The 22,594-nt window shown below is 34.7% G+C and overlaps 1 protein-coding gene across 1 annotated transcript in view; it reads left to right on the top strand.

The window, feature by feature from the left end:
• Positions 1 to 18,277, top strand: part of VPS13A (vacuolar protein sorting 13 homolog A) — a 233,138-nt gene extending 214,861 nt beyond the window's left edge. The window contains exons 69-72 of the mRNA XM_041740166.1: positions 10,040 to 10,125; positions 13,202 to 13,325; positions 15,741 to 15,815; positions 16,828 to 18,277. Coding sequence (XP_041596100.1) covers positions 10,040 to 10,125; positions 13,202 to 13,325; positions 15,741 to 15,815; positions 16,828 to 16,878 — 336 coding nt within the window. The 3' untranslated portion in view covers positions 16,879 to 18,277. The remainder of the gene's footprint in view (positions 1 to 10,039; positions 10,126 to 13,201; positions 13,326 to 15,740; positions 15,816 to 16,827) is intronic.
• Positions 18,278 to 22,594: the final 4,317 nt, after the last annotated feature.

Raw genomic sequence — 22,594 nt, 5'->3', positions numbered from 1 at the left:
ACTTAGTTATGTTGAGATCGTTAATCTTTAATTTCAGTAGATGAATGTTTGAATTAATGAAGTGCAATGAATACCATTTGTATAATACAAAACATTACTAAAAGTCTTGAATCAGAGAAGAATAAAGCATGTGATTTCAAATAGGTCTATGTTAGGGAGCTAATTAGAATAATTTATAATTTTCATAATACGAGTTTATGGTTGGTTAGTTTTAATGTGGCAGACCATTTTCGTGTCCATTATTATCTCAATCAGTGGATGAATTCAGCAACAGTGTACCTCTAAAAATGAGCTTTAAATTAAATGTCTAATAACTTTTAAAATTGATTTTTAGTATAGCCCTCTTTATTACATATATTCTAAGCAGTGAAATGGTAACAAAGATATGTACTAAATTGCAGTATGCCATTCTTCTGAATCTTAGAGATGCTTAAATATGTGAGCACTCAAAATAATACAGTCATTATTAGCGGGTTTTTTTAAACATAGGATCGTCAGAAATTTAGCTAAATATATAATTCTTAATTGGGTATTTTGTGTTTTTCTACCCTAAGTTACTGTTTATCAATAATCTATTAACCATATATGTCTACAAAGGTTTTTCTGAATGTAGAACTTGGGATTTCTTTGAAATAAAGAACTTAGACCCTCACTTCCATGGAAAAAGCAAATTCCTTTTGTGAATATCAATTAGCTAACATTGATTCTCAGTTTACAATTGTAGTATTTTATAGGAGATAGGAAAATTTTCAAAAATTAGTTTTTTTTACATTGTTACAGTAATATATGCTTAGTAAAATAGAAAACTATAGAGATAAAAATTATTCTGTTTCCCTACTGTTTTTTTTTTTTTTTTTTTTTTTTTATTTATTTTTTTTTTTTTTATTTTTTTTTATTTTTTTTTTTTTTCCCCTACTGTTTCTGGTATATTTCCTCTGAAAATTTTTTATTAACATGATTATGATCCAAATACATAATTTCTGTTGTATATTCTTGTTATTGTAAATTCTTATAAATATTAACTTCTAAAGTTTAAAAAAGTGACCTATTAATAGAATAATTCCCAATGTGAGGAAACTGGTCTTTATTTCTGGAATACATAAAAGCCAGCAGAATCTTTTCTTAATTTTTATAATTTTTATAGCTATAGCAGCTTTCCTTTTTTGTTTTTTGTTGAACGTGTTTCTACCTTTTTAAGAAGTTTTCACCCCTTGAATAAATCTTCACCTCTCAAAATGAGTGTGTGTGTGTGTGTGTGTATGTGTGATCTTTGTGTCCTTCACTGTGTGTGAATGTTGTTAGCTTAGTTATCCCATGAGGATGGTAATCATTTCAGATATTTAAAATTTTTATCTGTGTTGTCTTTGAATCTCTTACATCTCTTTCCATGATATCATAGTTACCATTATGTGAGTTGTGGAGGGGAGGCTGTTTTTGTTTGTTGTATATTTCTTTTCTTTCAGAAATTACAGATGTTTATAATTAGCTTCAAACACTGCCTAAATGGCAGTTGGAAGATAGCTGCCTTCAGCCGACGTGGTCTTTCTCTTTACCTCGGGAGGAGAATTACAGCTGATCTGGAAGAAAGGGCTTACCATAGGCAGTCAGATCACCAGAGTAGTGCCGAACATTCTTCCCGGCTTCATCTGAAATTTTGAGTAAGTGGAAAAGAACTAGGAGACAAAGGCTTATTGGATTCACTCTTCATTTTGTAACTCTTCCCCTCCAGAAGCAGACTTCTGAATGGGATGAGAAAACCGAAGAGAGCCATATCCTGTTATCCAGGGAAGTTAGACCTCTTAGTGTCCCAAATAAAGCAAATCCTATGGGAAAGGAGACTACCCATCCAACCTAGATACAGTCTCATACCTCATTTATCAATTTAGTAGAGGTTTCTTGGAGCTTTGGGTCCATCATTTTCAAAGGCCCGTATTTTCTAACATTTAGTAGTAAGTCCCACTACCTACTCTTTTGCATCACAAGAGTATTTCACTCCACTTAGAACCTTCCAGTATTACATAACAGTACTTTTTGAATAAGACTTAGAAATTACATCCTTTTTGGAGATGATGGTTCCACTTAGTAGAGCTTCCAGTTTTCTCCTGGTCTCCAGCATAAAATGATTTTTTAAATTCTCTTTTTTAATCCAGTAACTTGAATGAGACCAATTTTTACCAGAGTAATGAGACTTGAATGAGACTCTATTTTTACCAAAGTAGTAAAGATCTTTACCCTTTATTTTAGCTAACGGTGCTAAATTGTTACTTGGGACTTCTCTACTTATGTGTTAGAGCTCTACCTTGTATGACTTCCCTTGGTTACTTTGGACAGCACAGAGATTCTCAGCATAAGTTGAATTTAGTAAAGCTCATTGGAAGCTCTGACTGTGTGCTCTAACAGTAATGTTGTTAGAAAAAATTAGTATTAAATTATGAAGTCTATTTTTTATTGGCAAGATATGAAAGAAAGATCTCTCTTGCCAAGTGAAACTGTTGCTTTTCGTACAAAATTAAATGGGAGGCCACTTTGATTCATCTAAAAATAAACTTTAATGTCATCTATGAAAGGAAGCACTGTGTATACGTCTGCCAGTTAAGAGTTTCAGTTATAAAATCACATGAAATTGATATCCCAGTTACTTTGAAGATGACCCTAATGAATTGTAATGTCAAATTTCCAGTGAAAAATCACCACTCTAAAGAACCCTACAGGAAACAATGTGGAGAAGCATGTGTGAGGCATTTTGTGGCACTTCAAGTCTGAGGTAGCTGTTTAAGTTAGAGATATCATGAAGCACCAGTGTTGGAATGCGTGACTCTGGGAGTCTGTATATTTCTTGTAAAGGAGAATTGCCAGAAGAGTAAATGTATAATTATATATGTATAATTGAATTTTTTTGTTAAATGATCTAATAGTATAGTTTATGTGAATACAGAAGAAAAATGGAATGCCATGTATTTATTCTCTGTACAAGTATTTGTTCAACTCTTAATTATGTATTAGACACCCTTCTAGATCTTCAGATTACAGGCCCGAAGATGGTAGTCAAGATTCCTGCTCATCTCATGAGATTATAACTGTAGTGACATTTATTGTTCTGGTGATTTGAGGATAAAACAAGAGCTGTGTTAGAGGCCAAGCCTGTCATGTCAGTTCTTCACAGTTTCATTCCTGTTGGCTGATTAGCTGCTGCCTGCAAGGCTCAGAGGAGCTGTAAGAATCAGAGGAGACATAAGATAAGCCCAGACATCCGAAAAAGATAATGATTTCTAGGCATTAAGTGACATTGAAGCATTGACACAGGACAGCTTGTGGGATATATGAATCCATCTTCCAGTGAGTTGTTAGAATGGCATGAATGGCATCTCACTGCATCCACTGGATGTACATCCACTGGACTGTCCGTAGTTCTGTGCTAATCCATTTTGACAATAAAAAGTATCAGAGCTGCAGTAATTTTCCTGTGGCTCGGCCTGGATTCTGGAACCAAGTAAACCTGAGTTCAGTTCCAACTTTTCCTTCTGCTAGCTTAATAATCTTCTATTATGCTTAATTTAACCTTAGTTTTCAGATTATAAAGTGGAGATAACTACATTACTTGACAAAGTAACAGTAATCTTGATGGTGTTGCTAGGATTAAAACAAGTGAGGTGATATGTATGATTATCAGCACAGTGTATACTAAGAACTCATTATATTTTCATTATTCCAGATGGATACCGCCTGGTGCTAGTTCTTGGTCATCATTAAAAAAATTTTATTTTCATTTGTCCCCTTTTTTTTTTTATCAGGATTAAAGCATCAATAAGTCTTACCCCCCCCTTTTTTCCTTTCAACATTAATAGAATATTTGAAAAATAACCACAACCATTTCCACACATAAAACAATAAAACCTTAGTAATTTGAACTGCTCTGAAACTCATAATATATTAGAAGAACTGTTAAGATACTTAAAAGAAATTGTTGTTTTCAAGTATGGATAGCATCACGGATCAGTAAATACTGCTCAGCAGATGTTCTGCTGGAAATAAAACTATCCACTTAAATTATTTCTGACCCACCTCTGTGGCCCTTCTAGAAGAAATGTATTAGGTAGGTTAATTAATGGTCCTTTGTTATCAGTGTACATAATTATGTTATGAGCATAATTCTGTCCTTTGTTCACAACTTTTGAGCCAGTTGATGACAATTTACATCTCTTAAGGGTAATAGTTTATTTTATTTGGTTTTATGTCACAGGGTTATACTCTGCTGTCCTCCCCTGTCTAAGCTGTTAGATAGCATGTCCTTTGGTTAATAATCAAAATAGCTCATTAGCCTGGGAGGAGACAAAGGTATTGGAGATTCAATAAGGGCTAATTGCTTATCAGATTTGATGACAGATTTTATTTGTTATTATTTTTTTACTCCAGTTTGCCTCACAGAATAAGCCAAATATCACTTCTGCACTCTTAAATGTGTTTAATATAATGTGAAATCATTGAGCTTTGAGGTAATGAATTTCTTACATTTTATCATGAAGCTTAGTTGAATATCTTGTTTTTCCTGGCCATGGCCCTCAAATCTTTCCTATTTGAAATATCCCTAATGTTTTTTTGTTTTGTTTTGTTTTTTATGAGAGACACAGAGAGGCAGAGACACAAGGCAGAGGGAGAAGCAGGCTCCATGCAGAGAGCCCGACATGAGACTCGATCCCAGGTCTCCAGGGTCATGCCCCGGGCTGAAGGCGGCCCTAAACCACTGAGCCACCCAGGCTGCCCACCCTAACCGTTAATCAGATAACTCTAGGAAAGTTAGTTATACTTATTGACTACCTCTTTCTCTAAAGATTGTTTTGAACATGTCTATTTATTTCTTAAATAATTTAGAAATGGTAGCATTTACCACTTTGATTTACAGTTACTTTCCTAATTTTTGTTGTTTCTAAAAGCAAACTTAATTTTTTATTATGTTTATAAACCTTTCCTCTTTCCCCATCGTCTCCTGACTATTCAAATTAGCCAATCTGTAGAGTCATTTATTTGTTGTCCAGTAGATTTTCTTGCCTGATGGCATTCTTACTCATATTTTTCATCTAGATGAATTTCACTTTCCTCTTCTGCTTCATGTTGCTATCTGAAAAAAAATTTTTTTAACTCACTTATACCTCCATGAGACTCTAGTCTTCCCCAAGGGTCAGCTACTTGATTAGCTTTTCTGTTTTTTGCTGAACTATGTGTTCTTATCCTTTATCCAATTTCCTTAAACATATTTCCCATGAATATTAGCACTTTATGTTGTTTGGAATTTAAAGCCTTCCATGTTAGTGATTTATTCCTGATACCTGTGTTTTCATATTTTGCTTTTTTTTTTCAGAAATATTTTTGTTGCAGAACTTTGCTGCTTCAGAGCATTTACATGATTTGAAAGTGTTAGCAATGTTTTCTGCATTACTATAGTTTCCAGCTTACGTTCTTTTTCTAAAGTATTGGAACTTATCTGATAGGAAATGTGGCTATTAGTAAAGGGTAACCCCGACACCGCAGTCTTACAAGTTCCTGCTTAATGTGTTTCTAAGTTTGCGATCATTTTGGTTTTGATATATTTTTGTCTAATAAACTGAGGTCTACATATTCATCTTTCTAATGCAAAAGGAACACTTTTATCAATAATCGTACATTTTAATTGTCCACAAATTCTGACAATTATCTGTAACAGTTTGTGTTTTTCTAAGAAAGTTCACAATGATAAGTACTTCACATGTACTTTAAGCCAAAATTTGTTTTTCTTATCACTCACTGCCTCATGTTAAATGAGGTTAACATGTCTAATGTACTGGCTAATGTACTTGATATTTCAACCTAATTATTTGATATTTCAGCCAAATTTTGGTCTTTATGTAAAGGTTCTACATAGTGATTTCTAGTTCTTCATTTCTTTTAAAGGGTATCACAAAGTATTTCAATGGAAACATTGATATCTAGTATCTGTTTCGGAGAGTAAAAGATAGGTTATGAATACTGAACTACTTGGGCCCAGTTAACCTAAAAATAAATCGGCCTGTCTGTGCTGCTGTAGCAGCCTGCCTTCACAACATCCACGTCCAGGGATATTGAAGATGTTTTTGAGGTACCATGGGAAACATGTAACTGACACCATCAGGGGAAATATCATAGTATAGTGAAAAACACTGGAACGAGAAGTGAAGAAACCACTTCTCTGAACCTAGTTTTGCAGCTGGCAGTATGATCCTAAGTAAGTTATTTAACTGTTACATTACCTAATTACACAAGGTTGTTATGAAGATTAGGTAGCTAAGACATACCTGATCCTCCATTGCTTCATGTGTGTATGTGTTCATGCTTGGATGAACAATAACTTTTTGTAAGGTCTAAAATCCTGGGGTTTTTTTTCTAAAATAATTTATAATAATGTTTTGAAAAGTATAAATCTTCATATATAGGAAATTTATAAAGACAAATGATTAGGAAATTGTGGCCAAAGGCATGACATTTGTAAACTTTACGACATGATGGCAGATGATGGTTGATAAACCATTAGATTGTCTCTCAATTATTCCCATTCTTTGGGACTTAGTTCCAAAATTTTAGTTTCTGCTTATAGTGCAATTCTTTATTCCCTATGCACTTGGGGACTGACCAGCAACATTTTGCTGTATAAGGAGTTAACTTTGATATTTATTCAAATATATCCACTCTGACAACAATACAGTTCACTCTATGTTTCAAAGTAGACTCCTATGACCATAATGCTCAATCATCTTTCAAGTATTACATTTAAGGTTTCTAGTGAACTCCAAAAAACATTGAGGGAATCACTTTTGAGATTTTTAGCTTTTATTTATATCTGGTACTATTGTGACTATTGACATTGTTTTAATTGTTTATATGCAGAGGTTAGGTTTTTAAGTTTGGTCTGAAAAGTGGAAAGTGATGAGAAGTACAGTCAGCTGCAATGCCCAGATTTATAACAATATTGAAATAGAAGCTAGGTACTTAGAGGCAAACCATAGATTTCAAGGTATTTGAAAGTTGTGATCTATTAATGGAGCTTATAGACTCTTGACTCCTGATAGTAGTGATGCTTGTGAGGAGATCAACATTTATACTCTTGATTTTTTAAACTTGATTATGTAGGACAAAAATAAATACTTTTAAGCTGATTTCAAATACAAAAAATAACTGAAACAAAATGTAAAATTAAAAATAAGACTCCATTTCCGCCTGCACTATTATACTTTTCATGCCCAGTGATAACTGCTATTAGATTAGTGTGTTGCCACCAACCATCCTAGATAATTCCTATGGAAATATACATAAATATACATATATGTGTTTCTGGTCCACCCCCCCCCATTCATTCCCAGTAATTTAATTTCTTTTCACTGAATATATCTGTACATCTTCGATATCAATGTGCCCATCCACCCTTTTTTCATGACCATATAATATCCCATTTTATGGCTATGTTATAATTTATTTAAACAGTCCCCTTTAATGAACATTTAGATATTTTGATTTTAACATAGCATTACCATGAAGATTGCTCTATGTATATCTTGGTATATTTTTGCATAAGATAAAAATCCTAGCAGTTGAATTCTTGAATTAAAGGGTACTTTTAGTTGATTTGCTTTTTCTTGATTTTGAGTTAAGGTGAACATTTTCTTTATGCTTAATTGATCAGCATCAATTTTGTGTTTTGCCCAACTACCTGTTCATAAACTTTTTACATTTTCCTATTGGCTTACTCAGTTTTCTTCTATTAACATACTCATATTCCTCTGTGTTATGAACTTAGCTCCATATCTCTATTCCTAATTCATTTATTTTTATGTTGTTATTTACTTTATAATTTATTTGCTTACTGTTTTACTACTCCATAGCATTTAATTTCCAGGTACACAACAAATTTTTTACCTTGTTTTATGGGCTTTATGTTTTATATTTAAGGCTTTCTTTAAGATTGTTAAAATGTTACTTTTTCTAGTACTTCTATAGTTTCATTTTGTACTTAAATGATCCATGTGGAATTAATTTGGTATAGACAGAAGGACCCAGTTTTAGCCAACCAGTTACCTGAAATACCATTTATTAAAACATGCTTTTCCCTAGTTATTTAAAATGCTATCTTGATTTTATAAATTACTATTTTTGGATATATAGGATATATAGAATTTTATAATATCTATGTGCATGGGTCAATTTCTAGAGTCTGTATTCTTGCTGTTGGTATGTCTGTATATAACATCCAGTAGCACCAAACTGTTCTACTGCAGCATATTAATTGTGTTAATGTCTGCTAGTGTAGTTCTCATTTACCTTTTAAAATTTATTGGATATTGTCACTTTTTTCTAGATAAATTTTAATATAATTTTATCAAATCACTTCCCTCTCTTGCCCCTAAAACAAACTAACACATACCATCTTGGGGTCATATGGGGATCGGGGTGTAAAAATTGGAACTGGGGCAGGGAGTAACGACATCATTATGAAGAATTTTTCTATCTAGGAATATGATAGGTTTCCCATTTTCAAATTTTCCATTATTCCCCTCGGTAGTGTTACAACTTTTATCACATAAGTGCTGCATATTATTTGTTAAGCTGACGCATAAAAATCTTTTTTATTCCTCTTGTAAACAATTTTTTCCTTCCATTTTTCAATTTGATATTGTGTTTATAAAATAAAATTATTGAGTTTATATACTTGGGTTTCCAGACAGTACTATCATCTAAAAAATTTCTACCTTTCCTTTGCAATTTTGATGCTTCTTTCTCTTAATAATTTATATTTTCTTAAAACATGCCCCACTTCACATAGCTTTTCAAAGTTATTTGTATAATTTGTTATCTAATCATTCTTAAGTTCTTTTGAATCTGTGCTTATATCCCTTTTTTGTTTGTAATTCAAGGAATTTGTGTTTACTTGCCTTACCTACTACAGCAAATAGTAAAGATACTCTTTTTTCAATATTATTGTCTTTGAAGTTAGAAAATTCTTCCATGCAGTTAATCTGTATGTTTCATCCTGCTTGCTGTAGTTACTGCTTTTATCTCCAATAAAATGAAGACAACTCTGATTAGCTTTTTCTACTAAGATTAATATGAAGTCACTTGTTAGCTTTCTTCTAAGCAAAATAATTTTAGTTTATGGATAGAGCCTCATGGAATACAGTTTTCTAAAATATTTATATCTCTTTGAGAATTTCTTCAAGATACCTAACATTTTGGCTAAATTTTTAACATACTTCCTATTGAGGGATTTTAGTCACAATTATATTGTTTGCCTTTAAAATGTAGGTAGTCTAGCCTACTATATATTGTGAATAGCCAAAGTAACTCCACCCTCAGAGCAAATAGTATTTAGAACAGAACTAAAAATGATGTGTATTTCGTTTATATAATTATTTTTATATTTTCTGGGAAAAAAATTGTTCACAATGTCATGGATAGACAGTGTTTCGGCAATCTTGAAAATAAAGATTGTTACATAAGCTAGGTAGGTTCTGGGGTTCCATGTTTGTCCAGAAACACTCTGCTTCTTGTTTTTGAATGAGTTATGAGTTTGGCAAAGGAAAGCATGTTTGTAAGGTGATAGGAAAATTTCAGGGAAGATACAGGATGAGGCTAATACTAATTTATGTAATATATACGTTTAAATATATGTTAGCTTGTGTTTTTGTACAAATGTGATCAAATAGAATTATGTTTTCCAGGATAAAATGAATGTGGTAATTTAATAGGTTCAATTTAAACTTTGTATGGTAGTAACACTATCTTCTAAAAAGCCAGCATTAAAAGATTGATAGAGCTGCAAATTGAGTCATCTTAAATAAAGCTGTGCAAATAGGTGCGTTTAAAAAGGAAGCAATGATTTTTGTGACTATCAGTTTTATGATGATGTATTTATTGTATGTTAATAATTTGCCCCTACTGAGAAATGGCTTCTAGAGGATCACAGTGCATTACTTGCTTTAAAATGGAAATAGTAATGAAATTCTCTCTCTCTCTCTCTCTCTCTCTCACCTTTTTTTAGGTCATGGAAAATGGAAGATTTGCAAAATACAAGTATTTTACCCATGTCATGATCAATAAAACAGATATGTTAATGATAACTAAAAGGTAAATTTCTTTCTTGATGAGAGGTTAACTGAGAAGCCACTCATGAATTTATTGCAGGTAGTTAACACTGATTGCTGCTGACTCTGGTCCTCTTGCTCTGTAAGCCTCTTATGAAAACCTTACATAAATTCATGTTTAGCATTGTGCATGCAGAGAGATAAATGCATACCTGTGCACAAAAATAAATAATTTAGTATTTTTTCAACCAATTTGAATAACATAGAAATTCCCATAAAACTATCCTCACAATACCATTTCTTCCCCTCTGAAAAAATACACAATTTCAGATTGCCCTGAAGTTGTCTGGTGATATCTACTTATCAGCATACATAGAAATTCACTCAGGTAAGTACATATACCATTGGAGACAGATCAGTTCTTTTTTGTTTTTAACATTTTATTGAGAGAGAGCGCACATAAGCAGGGAAAGGGGCAGGAGGGCAGAGAGAAGCAGACTCCCCAACTGAGCAGGGAACCCAATGCAGGGCTCGATCCCAGGACCCTGGGATCATGACCTGAGCTGAAGGCAGATGCTTAACCAACTGAGCCACCCAGGCGCCCCTGAGACAGATCAGTTCTTAAGTGGATACTCCCAGCTACGGCCAAATACTCAAGTAGACCATGGCAGTAGAGGTGCATACAAAAATCCATAGTGGCATAGCCACTGTGTCAGAGGGGCTAGCTTTTGCAGGAGTCACTGTTAAACTGAGGAGAAGAATGAGCTGATGGAGTATGAAAATGGAGATTTCTGGATGGATGGCACAAAGTGAAAATGTGCCTGAGGGAGAGAGGTTATGACTGAAAAGAAAGGAGTGGTCAGTAAGCCTATGTGGTTTTGTTCACTATCAAAAAGGTGAAATTACATATTAACATTTGTTAGTTAAGTTCATGTTGAACCTAGCAGTCATTTCTGATGTTTTTCATCCTAATCATTTCTGAGTTTAAAATTTATAATATCTAATTTTCTTATTTAAAAAGTAACACAGAATTTACACAGTATTAGAAGATGTACATGTAAAGTTAGTCTTCATTCTATTCCAGATACCAGTCCTTTTTCCTGGGTCCCAGAGGCAACCACTTACTTGTTTCCTTCTTGAAATATTCTGTGCCTATACAAGCATCACACATATGTATCTTAATGTAAATGGAAATCTGTTGCATGTACCATTCTGTACTTTGCTTTAATTTTTTTGCTTTAGATCTGTGTCTTGGGGACATCTGGGTGGCTCAACGGTTGAGCATCTGCCTTTGGCTCAGGGCATGATCCCAGGATCCGGGATCGAGTCCCACATCAGGCTCCCTGCATGGAGCCTGCTTCTCCCTCTGCCTGTGTCTCTGCCTCTCTCTGTGTATCTCTCATGAATAAATAAAATCTTAAAAAAAAATAAAATGAAATCATTAAAAAAAATAAATCTATGTTTTGAAGATTACTCCACATCAGCATATGGACATCTTTCTTAATTTGTAAAAGACTGCTTAGCATTTGTCTAGAAGTATGTATTATATTTTACATTTAAGTTAATAAACTTTTATAATTAGGGGCAGTACTTCACAGCCATTTCTGTTCATAGCAATTTTTGGTCTTTGTTTTGTTTTGTTTTTATTGACCTGCTCCCCCATTGGCTAAGTGAAGTGTGACTCATAAAAGTTAAACTAGTCAGTTCAAAATTTAATAGTTTAGGGCAGCCTGGGTGGCTCAGCGGTTTAGCACCGCCGCTGGCTCAGGGCGTGATCCTGGAGACCCACATCAGGCTCCCTTCATGGAGCCTGCTTCTCCCTCTGCCTGTGTCTCTGCCTCTCTCTCCCTCTGTCTCTCATGAATAAATAAAATCTTTTTAAAAAATTAATAGTTTATAAAAAAAATAAATAAATAAAAAATAAAAAATAAAAAAATAAAAAATAAAAAATTAATAGTTTATGATTCAGTTTGCAACATTTAAAAAAAAATGCCCTTCCCAACACAGTAGACCTCTTTAAAGGAAGTCCTATAAACCTTGATAAAGTAAGGGAGGTGAGTGAGTTGTATTTGACTGGAAGGTGATATTCATCGTTAGGATTTCCTCTCTTTCCAAGTTTCCAGCTTGACGATTAAAGGGAATCAGAGAATGAGAACCAGGTGCCTGCTACAAGATTAGCCTATCTTTGATTTTTCACATGGTTCAAGAGAACCAGGAGGTTTGTTCGAACAGTCCCTATAATCCAGGGTTAGTGAAAGAGGGGACAGAAGATTGATATGAGAGATGTAAGTCCAGCCAGGAACCAGCTCTTCTTTAGCATAATTCCATGCCTTCAAGTGGATATTACTTAAAAAAAAAAAAAAAATCTGTTGCACCTAGAATTGGTGTTTCAACTAGAAAGAACTGGGGAAGAATAGGTCTTTGAAGGAAATATTGAATAGAATTATTATAGACAGAATCTATTTTTCATTTCTTCATTTCTTTTTCCCCTCAAGATGAGAAAATAAGAATTTTAAAAGCCTTTTTTTGGAAGTAGGTTGGTAAGCCTATGGCATGGAGCCTTAGTAATAAAAACACTTATTCTAAAGCATTGATGCACCCAAGTTCTCCAAAATATTAGCTAATAATAGGTTCGGTGAATTTTTTTCTAAGGTGTATAAAGTGCCATATATATTTGACTGTAGAAGTACTTCATTTTTTCTAACATGAGTATGTTGTACTATAAATTTCCCACTAAGCATTGCTTTAGCTTCATCCCACAGATTTTATTATGTTGTGTTATATTTTCATTCTCATTCACTTCAATGTATTTTCTAATTTCTTCTGAGATTGTTTGACCCATAGATTATATAGCAGTATGCTAGTTTCCAAGCATTTAGAAATACTCTTTCTGTTATTAGTTTCTAGTTTAATTCTAGTTTAATTTCATTATGCTCTGAGGACATCCTTTGTATGATTTCAGTTCTTTTATATTCCTTAAGGTTTTTTATAACTCAGAAAATAGTCTTTCTTGATTAATGTTTTACGTGCACTTGGCAATGAATGTATATCTTGCTATTATTTATATTGTTGGAAATAAGTGTCTATTTCTACAGTAGATTCTCTTTTTTCCCCCTCAGTGGTGTATTGTTTGTAACAAAAGGAACATTTGGACAGCTTACATGTGAGTGGCAGTATAGTTTTGATGAATTTACCAAAGAGCCATTCATTGTTCATGGGAGAAGATTACGCATTGAAGCAAAGGTATGTTGAATGATTTTTTTGGAAACTTGGAATTGAAAATGATGCATTGAAATCGTCCTCTTTTATAATTTTTCTATCTCTTTTATAGATATTGCTTTGTCTTATTTGGGTTTTCTTTTATACTTCCTTTCTTACTCAGGCTTAAGGAAAAACAGGCTAGGCCAAGAAAAAATATGCTACTTTATTAACAGCAATGTTCCTGGGCCTTCACTTTCTAGAAACCCAACTTCTCACTGCTGTCCCAGACACAAAAATGAGAAAATCATTTGTATTCTCAGAATCCCTAGCAGTTATGTACAAAATGTTTTTCCCTGAAAATCTTTAAAAAGGACACTTAAAAAGTTGCCTCTCTTTCTAACAGTTATTGGTAGTTCTTTTTCTTTTTAAAGATATTATCTTCCCAACTCCATTTTAATCTTGAGGGCAGAGACCATTTCTCACTCCTCATTGGTTACTAGCATGGTGCCTAGTACTTGGATGTAGATACAATGAATTGCTAGTCATTTGGCAAATCAACAGAGACTCATTATCCATTGTAAATTTAAAGTTTGTACGAGTTATTAAGGTGTTACAAAAGGTATTTGGCCTCAAGGTACTTCACCAGATACCTATGTGTATGGATGGGCATGTTGGCACAGGCTGTATTAGTAGAAAATATTGTAAGTGACACAACCCAAATAAGTTTATTCTTTGTTATTTTTGCTTGATTTTGAGGGATTAATTGGCTCCTGTACTGAAAGTGTAAGTCTGTATCTGCTAGTTTAGATCTGTTAGCAGTTACTCTGTCTCCCTTCCTCTCCTCCAATCTCTCCTTCTTCGCCATAGCCTCTAGGTTCTGCTTTCTTTAGTGTTGGCTTCATTGTCAAACCGGCCAGCATAAGTTCCAGGTTTATATTGTACTAGCTCAATGGAATGAAGCTTCTCACTGGGTCTCACTGGGATACCTGTGGTCACATGGCTATTCCTGAGCCTGTCACTTTGGTCAGAGAGCTGGTAGGAGCCAGTTGGCCAGGTGAGGGTCATGGGATCACCAGTAGTGCTACAAGAAGGAAGGGTCAGCTCTATCTGAAGTATTTGGAGTGAGAGAAGGTGAGAAAGTTGTCTCTGGAAGAAGGGGCAATAGACAAGCAGAAACAGATGTTTTTTGGGCTAGCCTGTCAAACAGAACCATCCCTAGGTTATTGTTTTTAACCATTGAAGTTCATGTCTTTTGTCTTACCACTCAGTCCAAAGACACAGGCAGCTTCTGAGTAGTATTCTAGCTATTTGTTCTTGAGGATCTTAGACCAACTCACACACTAAGAATTTCTCTGAGGATGCCTGGCTGGTTCAGAGGTTGAGCATCTGCCTTCAGCTCAGGGTGTGATCCAGGAGTCCCAGGATCGAGTCCCACATTGGGCTCGGTGCATGGAGCCTTCTTCTACCTCTGCCCCTCTCTCTGTCTCTCTCTCTCTCTGTCTCATGAATAAATAAATAAAACATTAAAAAAAAATTCTCTGATTCACTCAGAAAATGAAACGCCCTGTGGCCTTATTATGCAAAGTAATAGTGGCTATTTTTGTTCTAGTCCATACTACTTTCCGGGCTTTTTTCATACCTTTTTCTCTCTGCAAAGATAAGCTGCTTCTTATCTTGGTTCCTTTCCCTTCTACCTTTTCTTGAAACCTTTTGTCAGCAAATACCTTTTTTTTTTTTTTTAAGTAAAAGAATCTGATTTCTTCTGGAGTCTCTATTTACATGGATGTTTGAAATACTTAGAGAAATTGTTCAGCTAATGAGACTCCCAACATTGCTGCTCTGTAGCTCTGCCCATAGTTAATAGAGGTAAACATTGCCTGCTCCTCAGTAGTCCCATTATGTCTGTTTGTCCCTCTCATGCTTACCATCCACCATTAGCTCTCCCCACAAATACTGAATAGAATACTAGAGGAGTGTAAAAAGTGGAGGACACTCAAAAAAAAAAAAAAAGGGCATTAAGCTTAAGCTACATTCTTATTGCATGACTGATTTAAAATGTCAGAAGTTACATATAACATGTATGTGTATATATACATACACACGTGTATGATGATGAGCTGAGCTCATCATGAGCAATCTGAGAAACTCCTCAAACAATCTGAAAAACTATTTGGAGGGGAAAACACTGCTCTGATTTACCACCTCCTCCTTTGCATAAACATTATATGGCTTTGGAAATTGAAATCTCAAAACTTTTTAACTTAAGCTTAATGGATATGTTAGAACCTAGTCTTTTCTTTCCATTTGTGTTTGATTCTTGTTTCTTAATTCTTGGCTGTTTTAAAGGCATATCATTTGTGTAAGAGGGACACTTTAAGCACAGATTCATAAAACTGTGGCATTCTTTGATCCTATTTCTACCAGATTGTCATTTTAATTAAGTTACTCTGTTTATAGGAACGGGTGAAGTCTGTGTTTCATGCCAAAGAGTTTGGAAAAATAATTAACTTCAAGACCCCAGAGGACGCTAGGGTAAATATAATGAATATCTTTTCCTTAAACCGATAGCAGCTTCTCATTTCAAAGCCATGTAATAAGTTGGACTGCTTTTTTTAAGACAGAAAAGTTTTGTTTTTAATTTTTTTTTTGTTTTTACAGTTTTACTATATGTAACTAGGTAATGTTTCCTCAAAACTATTTTTCATTACCACCTTTCTCGGTTTCTCTTTCATTTATCTCTGTCACTGTGTTATTTTATCCCAGGAGATTGGTTTTTAAATCTTCTTGCTCTGCCAGAAACATTCAGAGAAGGCTACTGGGCTCATTTCTTGTTCTGTTTATCATAGAGACATTTCTACTAAGTTCTTATGTTAATAGAAGCACAGATACCTCTGCTGAAGCTTCTCATAATGAGATAACCCTAGTATTGCCTCCAGGGCTTTAATCTGTCACACAGCCCCAATGATAATGGACATTATTGGTAAGAAGGTTTACACTATATTTGCATTTTATTTTTGCAATTTCAAAGCAAAATAGAAAAGATCTATATCATGAGAATACCTAAAATGCTCAAGAATATGCTATGCTGCTAGCCTCTCTAGAATTACATGTAATTATTCCTACTCCATCAGTAGAATCCTGTATATGGAATCATGAAGGTTTGTGATACAGAATTGCCATAGGTTGGAAGAAAGTCTGTGTAGATAGTTTTCACACTATGCCACAGTTATTCAACCCAGCTGCCAAATTACCCTTCTCTCTCAAGATGGTTTATTTTACTTTTCTTATTCTGAAGACAAACCTTCAAGTCCAAAGACCTTAGAAAAACATTATTCTTACTGTTAAATCAAATCTGGTACCAATGTCTCTGAACTTCTGGGCTATTTAACTGAGATGAATGATGTCTTATGCATGATGAATTTAATTATTGGACATGAGTATACCCTTAACTAGAAAGCCAACTTCTAGATTTACATTCATTACATTTTGAGTTTCGTTGCGAGTTCTTAAAATAAGCAAATGTTGGTTTATTTCTCCATGACAGTGGATCCTCACAAAACTAGAAGAAGCAAGAGAACCTTCCCCGAGATTCTGATGGAGAATACTACCTGAAGAGACACAGCAATAAATCATTAGAATTTCCACCTTGTACCTTCCAAAAGCAGTTTGGAAAGTATACTACAGAAGTAATTTCACGTACGAAAGAAAAAAAAAAAAACGGTTACAATCAGGTAGAAAAACAGTCATGTGATTAAAATATTGCAGCTCATTGGGGATCCCTTTGATTTTCTAACTTGAATCATGTATCTGGTTAAAATTCTAATTACTTTATAAAAGAAACATTTCTCTTTCGAATCTTAAATATTTGCTCCGAGTGATTCTTTGCAATGTGGAGAAATTGCCCGTATTCACACCCCTCATGGAGCTAAGTTTAATGTTTCTTGTTCACATTTTAAACTTCTATCATGCTTACTTCAGACACCCTGAATCAGTGCTGGGTAAATGATCAAATCATTGCCTCAATGGTATCAAGAGAAATTTAGTGGTGGTTTCTTTAGAGACATGAAGTTCTTTTTACAGATAAATATTTTGGTATTATTTTCCTTATTTTTTTATAAAGGATAGGTTTGAATTATACTTTCATAGCATGACTATGAAAAATGACCTTTTTTAATATTATATAATACAGATTAATACCCCCTTCAAGCCTCATCTTAAGAAAGGCTAGAAGAATTGAGTGTCATATCCAAAATGGAAAAGCCCCTTTCAGAACTTTGAAGCCTTAGAAATATTTCCTCAAGTCAACTTCATGGGATCTACTTGGTTTACCCAAGTCACATTTTTAACAGATTGCTGACTTTAAAGGAAAATCCCTCAAGCCTTAACTTTCCATTCACTGATAATATGAAATAAACAGAATTCCCATCATCTTAAGATACAAATTATGCTTCAAAACAGACAGCTGTTCTTGTAAGTAAATGTCTGTATCCTAAAGTGTCCATTGCCTGTTCTGTTAGCAGAAGATGAGGAATTGCTACTGTGCTTTCTCTAGTTATTCAAGTGAGAATCACTTGTAAAAGCTCATTAGAACAAAAATCATGGGCTGTGGCATTAGTGAAAATAAGGTGATAGGGTTTTTTTCTTGGTTTTTGTCCAAGATCCTTATTCCTTAATATTAATGGACTTTTTCCAGTGAAATGGGATGAGTATATGATTGTGAACCATGAAGAGAATGATGCGGTGTCTTATTTAGTTATTGAATAATACAGAGTATTTGATGCATGTTGTATGTGCCATGAAATTATTATAAACTGTTTCTGGGATTGGAGACTCTGTATAGTCAGTGATTGTGAAAATCTCCTCAGGGTCCTCAAACCCTTGCTTTGTTGTAAAAGCTAAAATAAACAGCATGCCAGACTTTAATTGTATTTCTTCCTGACCGAATCCTACTACTGATTTTCCTTTGATTATAAAAATACATTGTTTATTATCAATAGTTTCCCCCAGAATTTTTTCTTTGCTGAACATAAATTGAATCACAAGATGACAAATTTCATACCCCATTGTAGTGTGTGTTCCCAAGATGACCTTTGTTTAAAGTAACATAGACATTTTCTCTGTTGCTCAGCTCCTCTAATTTTATAAACATTAGAATTAAAACTAAGAGTAATGGCCAGAAAACTTTCAGTGATTGTCCCCACCTGCAATGTTGCTTCACTGAAGTTCTATTCCGTGCCATTAACCAAGTACCTCATCACCTGTTACAGTTTCATGATTTCATTCTCAGAAAAAATACAGACTCATAACTTCTTGCATGTTCCATGGTAAAAGGGAAAGTCCTAATAAAAGAGTAAGCATAAAGGTTTTTCTGGTATCTTCTGGAGAGCAGCAAGGAATGGGTCTTATAACTAGCCAGCCTCCCTGTCCCTGTTCTTCCTGTGCCCGTACCAAGGAGGACCTAGAAATAATCTTTTCTTATTCTTTAGTGGTGGTCTGCGGATCAACACTTCCTATCACTTCCTTTGTTTCTAGCATAGAAGGACCCACAGTTACAAGAGCAATCATTTATCAATTGTCTTAGAGGATCGTCTTCATTTAAATAAGGAACATCTGTAGATTACTAGCTAATGAGTCAGTCTTTGTAGCATAACATTTTATAATTGTGTGTTTGATTCTGTATTCTTTTTTCTTGAACATTACAGAGTCCATTATCTTACTGTATTTGAAAATAATCTTCCCCAAATTATATTTAACAACGGCTCTCTGTTTGAGAGCTTTAAACTTCTCTTGGTTGGTTGGTAGCTGGTATGGAATGAGATCCTGAGTAGTGTCCCTTCTCCAGCCCCAGCCTCTTAATTCTAGCACAGCATATATTCTGGTCTGTGATTTACTATGTAAAGCCCAAGGCAATGTGTCTGTTCCTTGTCAGCTCTCCTCCAGAAAACTATGACCATCAGAAATAGCAACTTTGATTTCTGGTACAATAAGAACCATGTGATTTCTTCACATTTACAAAATAATGCCTGAACCTAGGAGCATATGCGTTTCTCCATTGGCTTCCCTCTTACTGTGTTATGTATTGTATGCCTTTTCCCTAGTGTTAGCAAGACCTTGGGATTATCCCCAGGTTAAGTTTAATATAGCCAAGTTATTTTCTGGTCCCTAAATAATCATGAGCTGCTGTAGGGAGTTCTTCCCTGGACCACCCTCCTCCACAATCATAACCCATTACAAAACTGTCCTGTGGCTTCCAAATAAATAAGAATTTCTTCTTATATTACCATTTCTATCATAATTATCTTGTTGGGGTTTTTTTATGATTGTAGTAACTAAATTTTCCCAGTGAATATACATCTAGCTTATCTCTTAGAAATATCATAGTATTTTATTCCTGATAAAAATACAGACTCTACTTAGTGCTGAATTTTCTGCACCATTCAGTCATCAGTTGCCAGTGTTAAGTGATCCTTCAGGCCAAGCCAAGGTCCCTGTATTAAAAAGGTTGGGACAATACCCACCATTTGCTTCAACGTGGATGGAACTGGAGGGTATTATGCTGAGTGAAATGAGTCAATCGGAGAAGGACAAACATTATATGTTCTCATTCATTTGGGGAATATAAATAATAGTGAAAGGGAATAGAAGGGAAGGGAGAAGAAATGGGTGGGAAATATCAGAAAGGGAGACAGAACATAAAGACTCCTAACTCTGGGAAACGAACTAGGGGTGGTGGAAGGGGAGGAGGGCGGGGGGTGGGGGTGAATGGGTGACAGGCACAGGGGCGGGTGCTTGACGGGATGAGCACTGGGTGTTATTCTGTATGTTGGCAAATTGGGGATCCCTGGGTGGCTCAGTGGTTTGTCGCCTGCCTTTGGCCCAGGGCGTGATCCTGGAGTCCCGGGATCGAGTCCCGCATCGGGCTCCTGGCATAGAGCCTGCTTCTCATTCCTCCTGTGTCTCTGCCTCTCTCTCTCTCTGTCTACCATAAATAAATTAATTTTTTAAAAAAACTAAAAAAGAAACTATGTTGGCAAATTGAACACCAATAAAAAATAAATTTATTATTAAAAAAAAAAAAGGTTGGGACAGAATATACTAAGCTAGGTTGCCTATAGGAGTTGAAACTGGGTACCGAATACACTGCAGATACAAGTAGCTGTTTGGAACTGGATGTTTTTGTGTTCCTGCCAACACAATTGAGAAAAATTTGTTTGGGTTCCAAGGCCATTGCTTTTTACCTTTTCTCAAGATCTGTCAAACTCCTCAAGGACAGTGTTTTCCAGACTGTAGGTTTTAACATATTAGGAGGCCATAAAACCAATTTCACAGCTCAAGGCCAGCATATTTTAAAAGTGGAACAGAAATGAAAATAAGAGAACATTGTATATAACAAGGTTAAATATCGTTTGCTGAAATGTTTCCTAGTTTATATACTGTGTGCACTGGGTCACAATATAAAATGTTATTTCCTGTTATGAATTGCAGTTTAAAAAAAAAAAAAAAACAGACCTTGTGAGCCACTGCTGTGGGAGGCATGGGCCATCCACTGATTGTTGGAACAGTGTGGATTGTGTGGGCCCTGACCTTAGATCAGGAGCAGCAGACCCGCACTCAGGGATATCTTCAGATTGTGAACACTTTTTCTTTTGAGTAAGAAGGTAGGATGGCTCTTGTTTTGCTTTTTATAAGGTGTTTTCCTTTCCTGGTGTGTACCAGATGCCCTCAAGGTACCACAAAAAAACATAGAAAAGTTAGATCTGCAAACGGCACCCAAAAAAGGCCACAGGCTATCATTTAACTAGAGATATTTCTCTCTCACTAGGCATTTTACTAGGACTGGGGACAGAAGTTCTCTCCTTTTATGAATTTGCTCGATATGCCTTTGATGTCACTCACTCACTGTACAGGTGGTAATGTCCCTTAAAAATGGGGAGCTTAGATAGAGGTCACACTTTTATAGGGTTGAAGTACTCATTCTCTGGAGGGTGCTGTATAAATGTCAGTGCAGTCGATGTGAAATCATTGGATTTCCTCATTTCTGTAGATTTCCAGTAGAAATAACCTGCATTCCTTATTCAAAGTTCAGGACAAAATTCACTCAATATGATTTTCTTTGGTGCTATTACTCAGGATCCCCTGTAGCTCCTTTACATGCCTTCAAAGAGGGCCATTCACCCAATGCTTTAAATGTACTTTTGAAATTATACCTGACTGCCAATCCTGACCAATCCAGTTAGTATTAAGCAATTAAAATTTTTATGGTTCATTCACTCTGTAGTTTTGGTTATTGGCCAATACAGCTATTAATGCAGACCTTTGCTCATGCTTCTTTTCTTTTTACCACAATTGGTGTAAAACGAAGTACTTGTTGCAGGGTTATTCAGCAAGCAGGCCAGCACTTGAACTGAGAAGATGCTGGATCCTACTCTATTAGAAACCTCCTTCATGTTTAATTGAAACCTTTTCTACTTTATTTCCTGTTTTGTAAAATAAATTGTTCCATGTCATTTTTTTTTAAGTTTTACTTTAGAATTACACGTTCTTTTTTAAAGCATAAATATGCATTTTCAAAAAAAAAGTTGGTAATTTTGGTTACCCAAAAGCTACATAACTAACATGTAACTTCAGATTTTATAGTTTGATATATGTGTAAAGTTTTTATTACCTTATTCAAGTTAATATGTGTTCTAGCTTAATACTCGCTATGGTAGGTACTTGTCAATCTGAAAACCCTCTCAACACCACTCATTATTATAAGTATTGCTCTGATACCTTAATAATGAATCCTTTCTAGTAAGGTCCTATAACAAGTCCTATGAGAGTTATACATTAAAAAGTCTAATAATCATAAATGTGCTTAGAACATGTTGGAAGGCCCCCATATCCCTTATTATGCCATCATACCATCAGTGTTCCATTGACTACCCAAAGGTTCTCCATTTAGAGGCTGAAAAACCCTCAAATGAAGATGTAGACTACATTGAAATGTTCCTCAATATCAATAATTTTATACATAAACTGTTAGTATCTGGGGTTTATTTCAAAGTCAAGTAGACTGTTACTTTAAAAATGATCATCTCTGTATATGAATATGTGTGATATATGAAAATGGATTTTTTAGGAAATGTGCACTTTAAAAATACTAATTTTTGTATTGACCAAATTGTGTGTGCTTCTTTGGGATGCTTACTATTAATTGGTAAAAATATGGTTATTGATGATGTTAATTCATTTTTAAAATATCTATTTCTGCATCGCTGCAATATTTCCTTCACTTTTATGTATCTTATACCCTTTATGTGGGCTCCTGA

The sequence above is a fragment of the Vulpes lagopus genome, chromosome 2, assembly GCF_018345385.1.
Source record: "Vulpes lagopus strain Blue_001 chromosome 2, ASM1834538v1, whole genome shotgun sequence".
In the NCBI taxonomy this organism is placed as follows: domain Eukaryota; kingdom Metazoa; phylum Chordata; class Mammalia; order Carnivora; family Canidae; genus Vulpes; species Vulpes lagopus.
The sequence above is the reverse complement of the archived record's forward strand: the minus strand, read 5'-3'. Positions and strand labels throughout refer to the sequence as shown.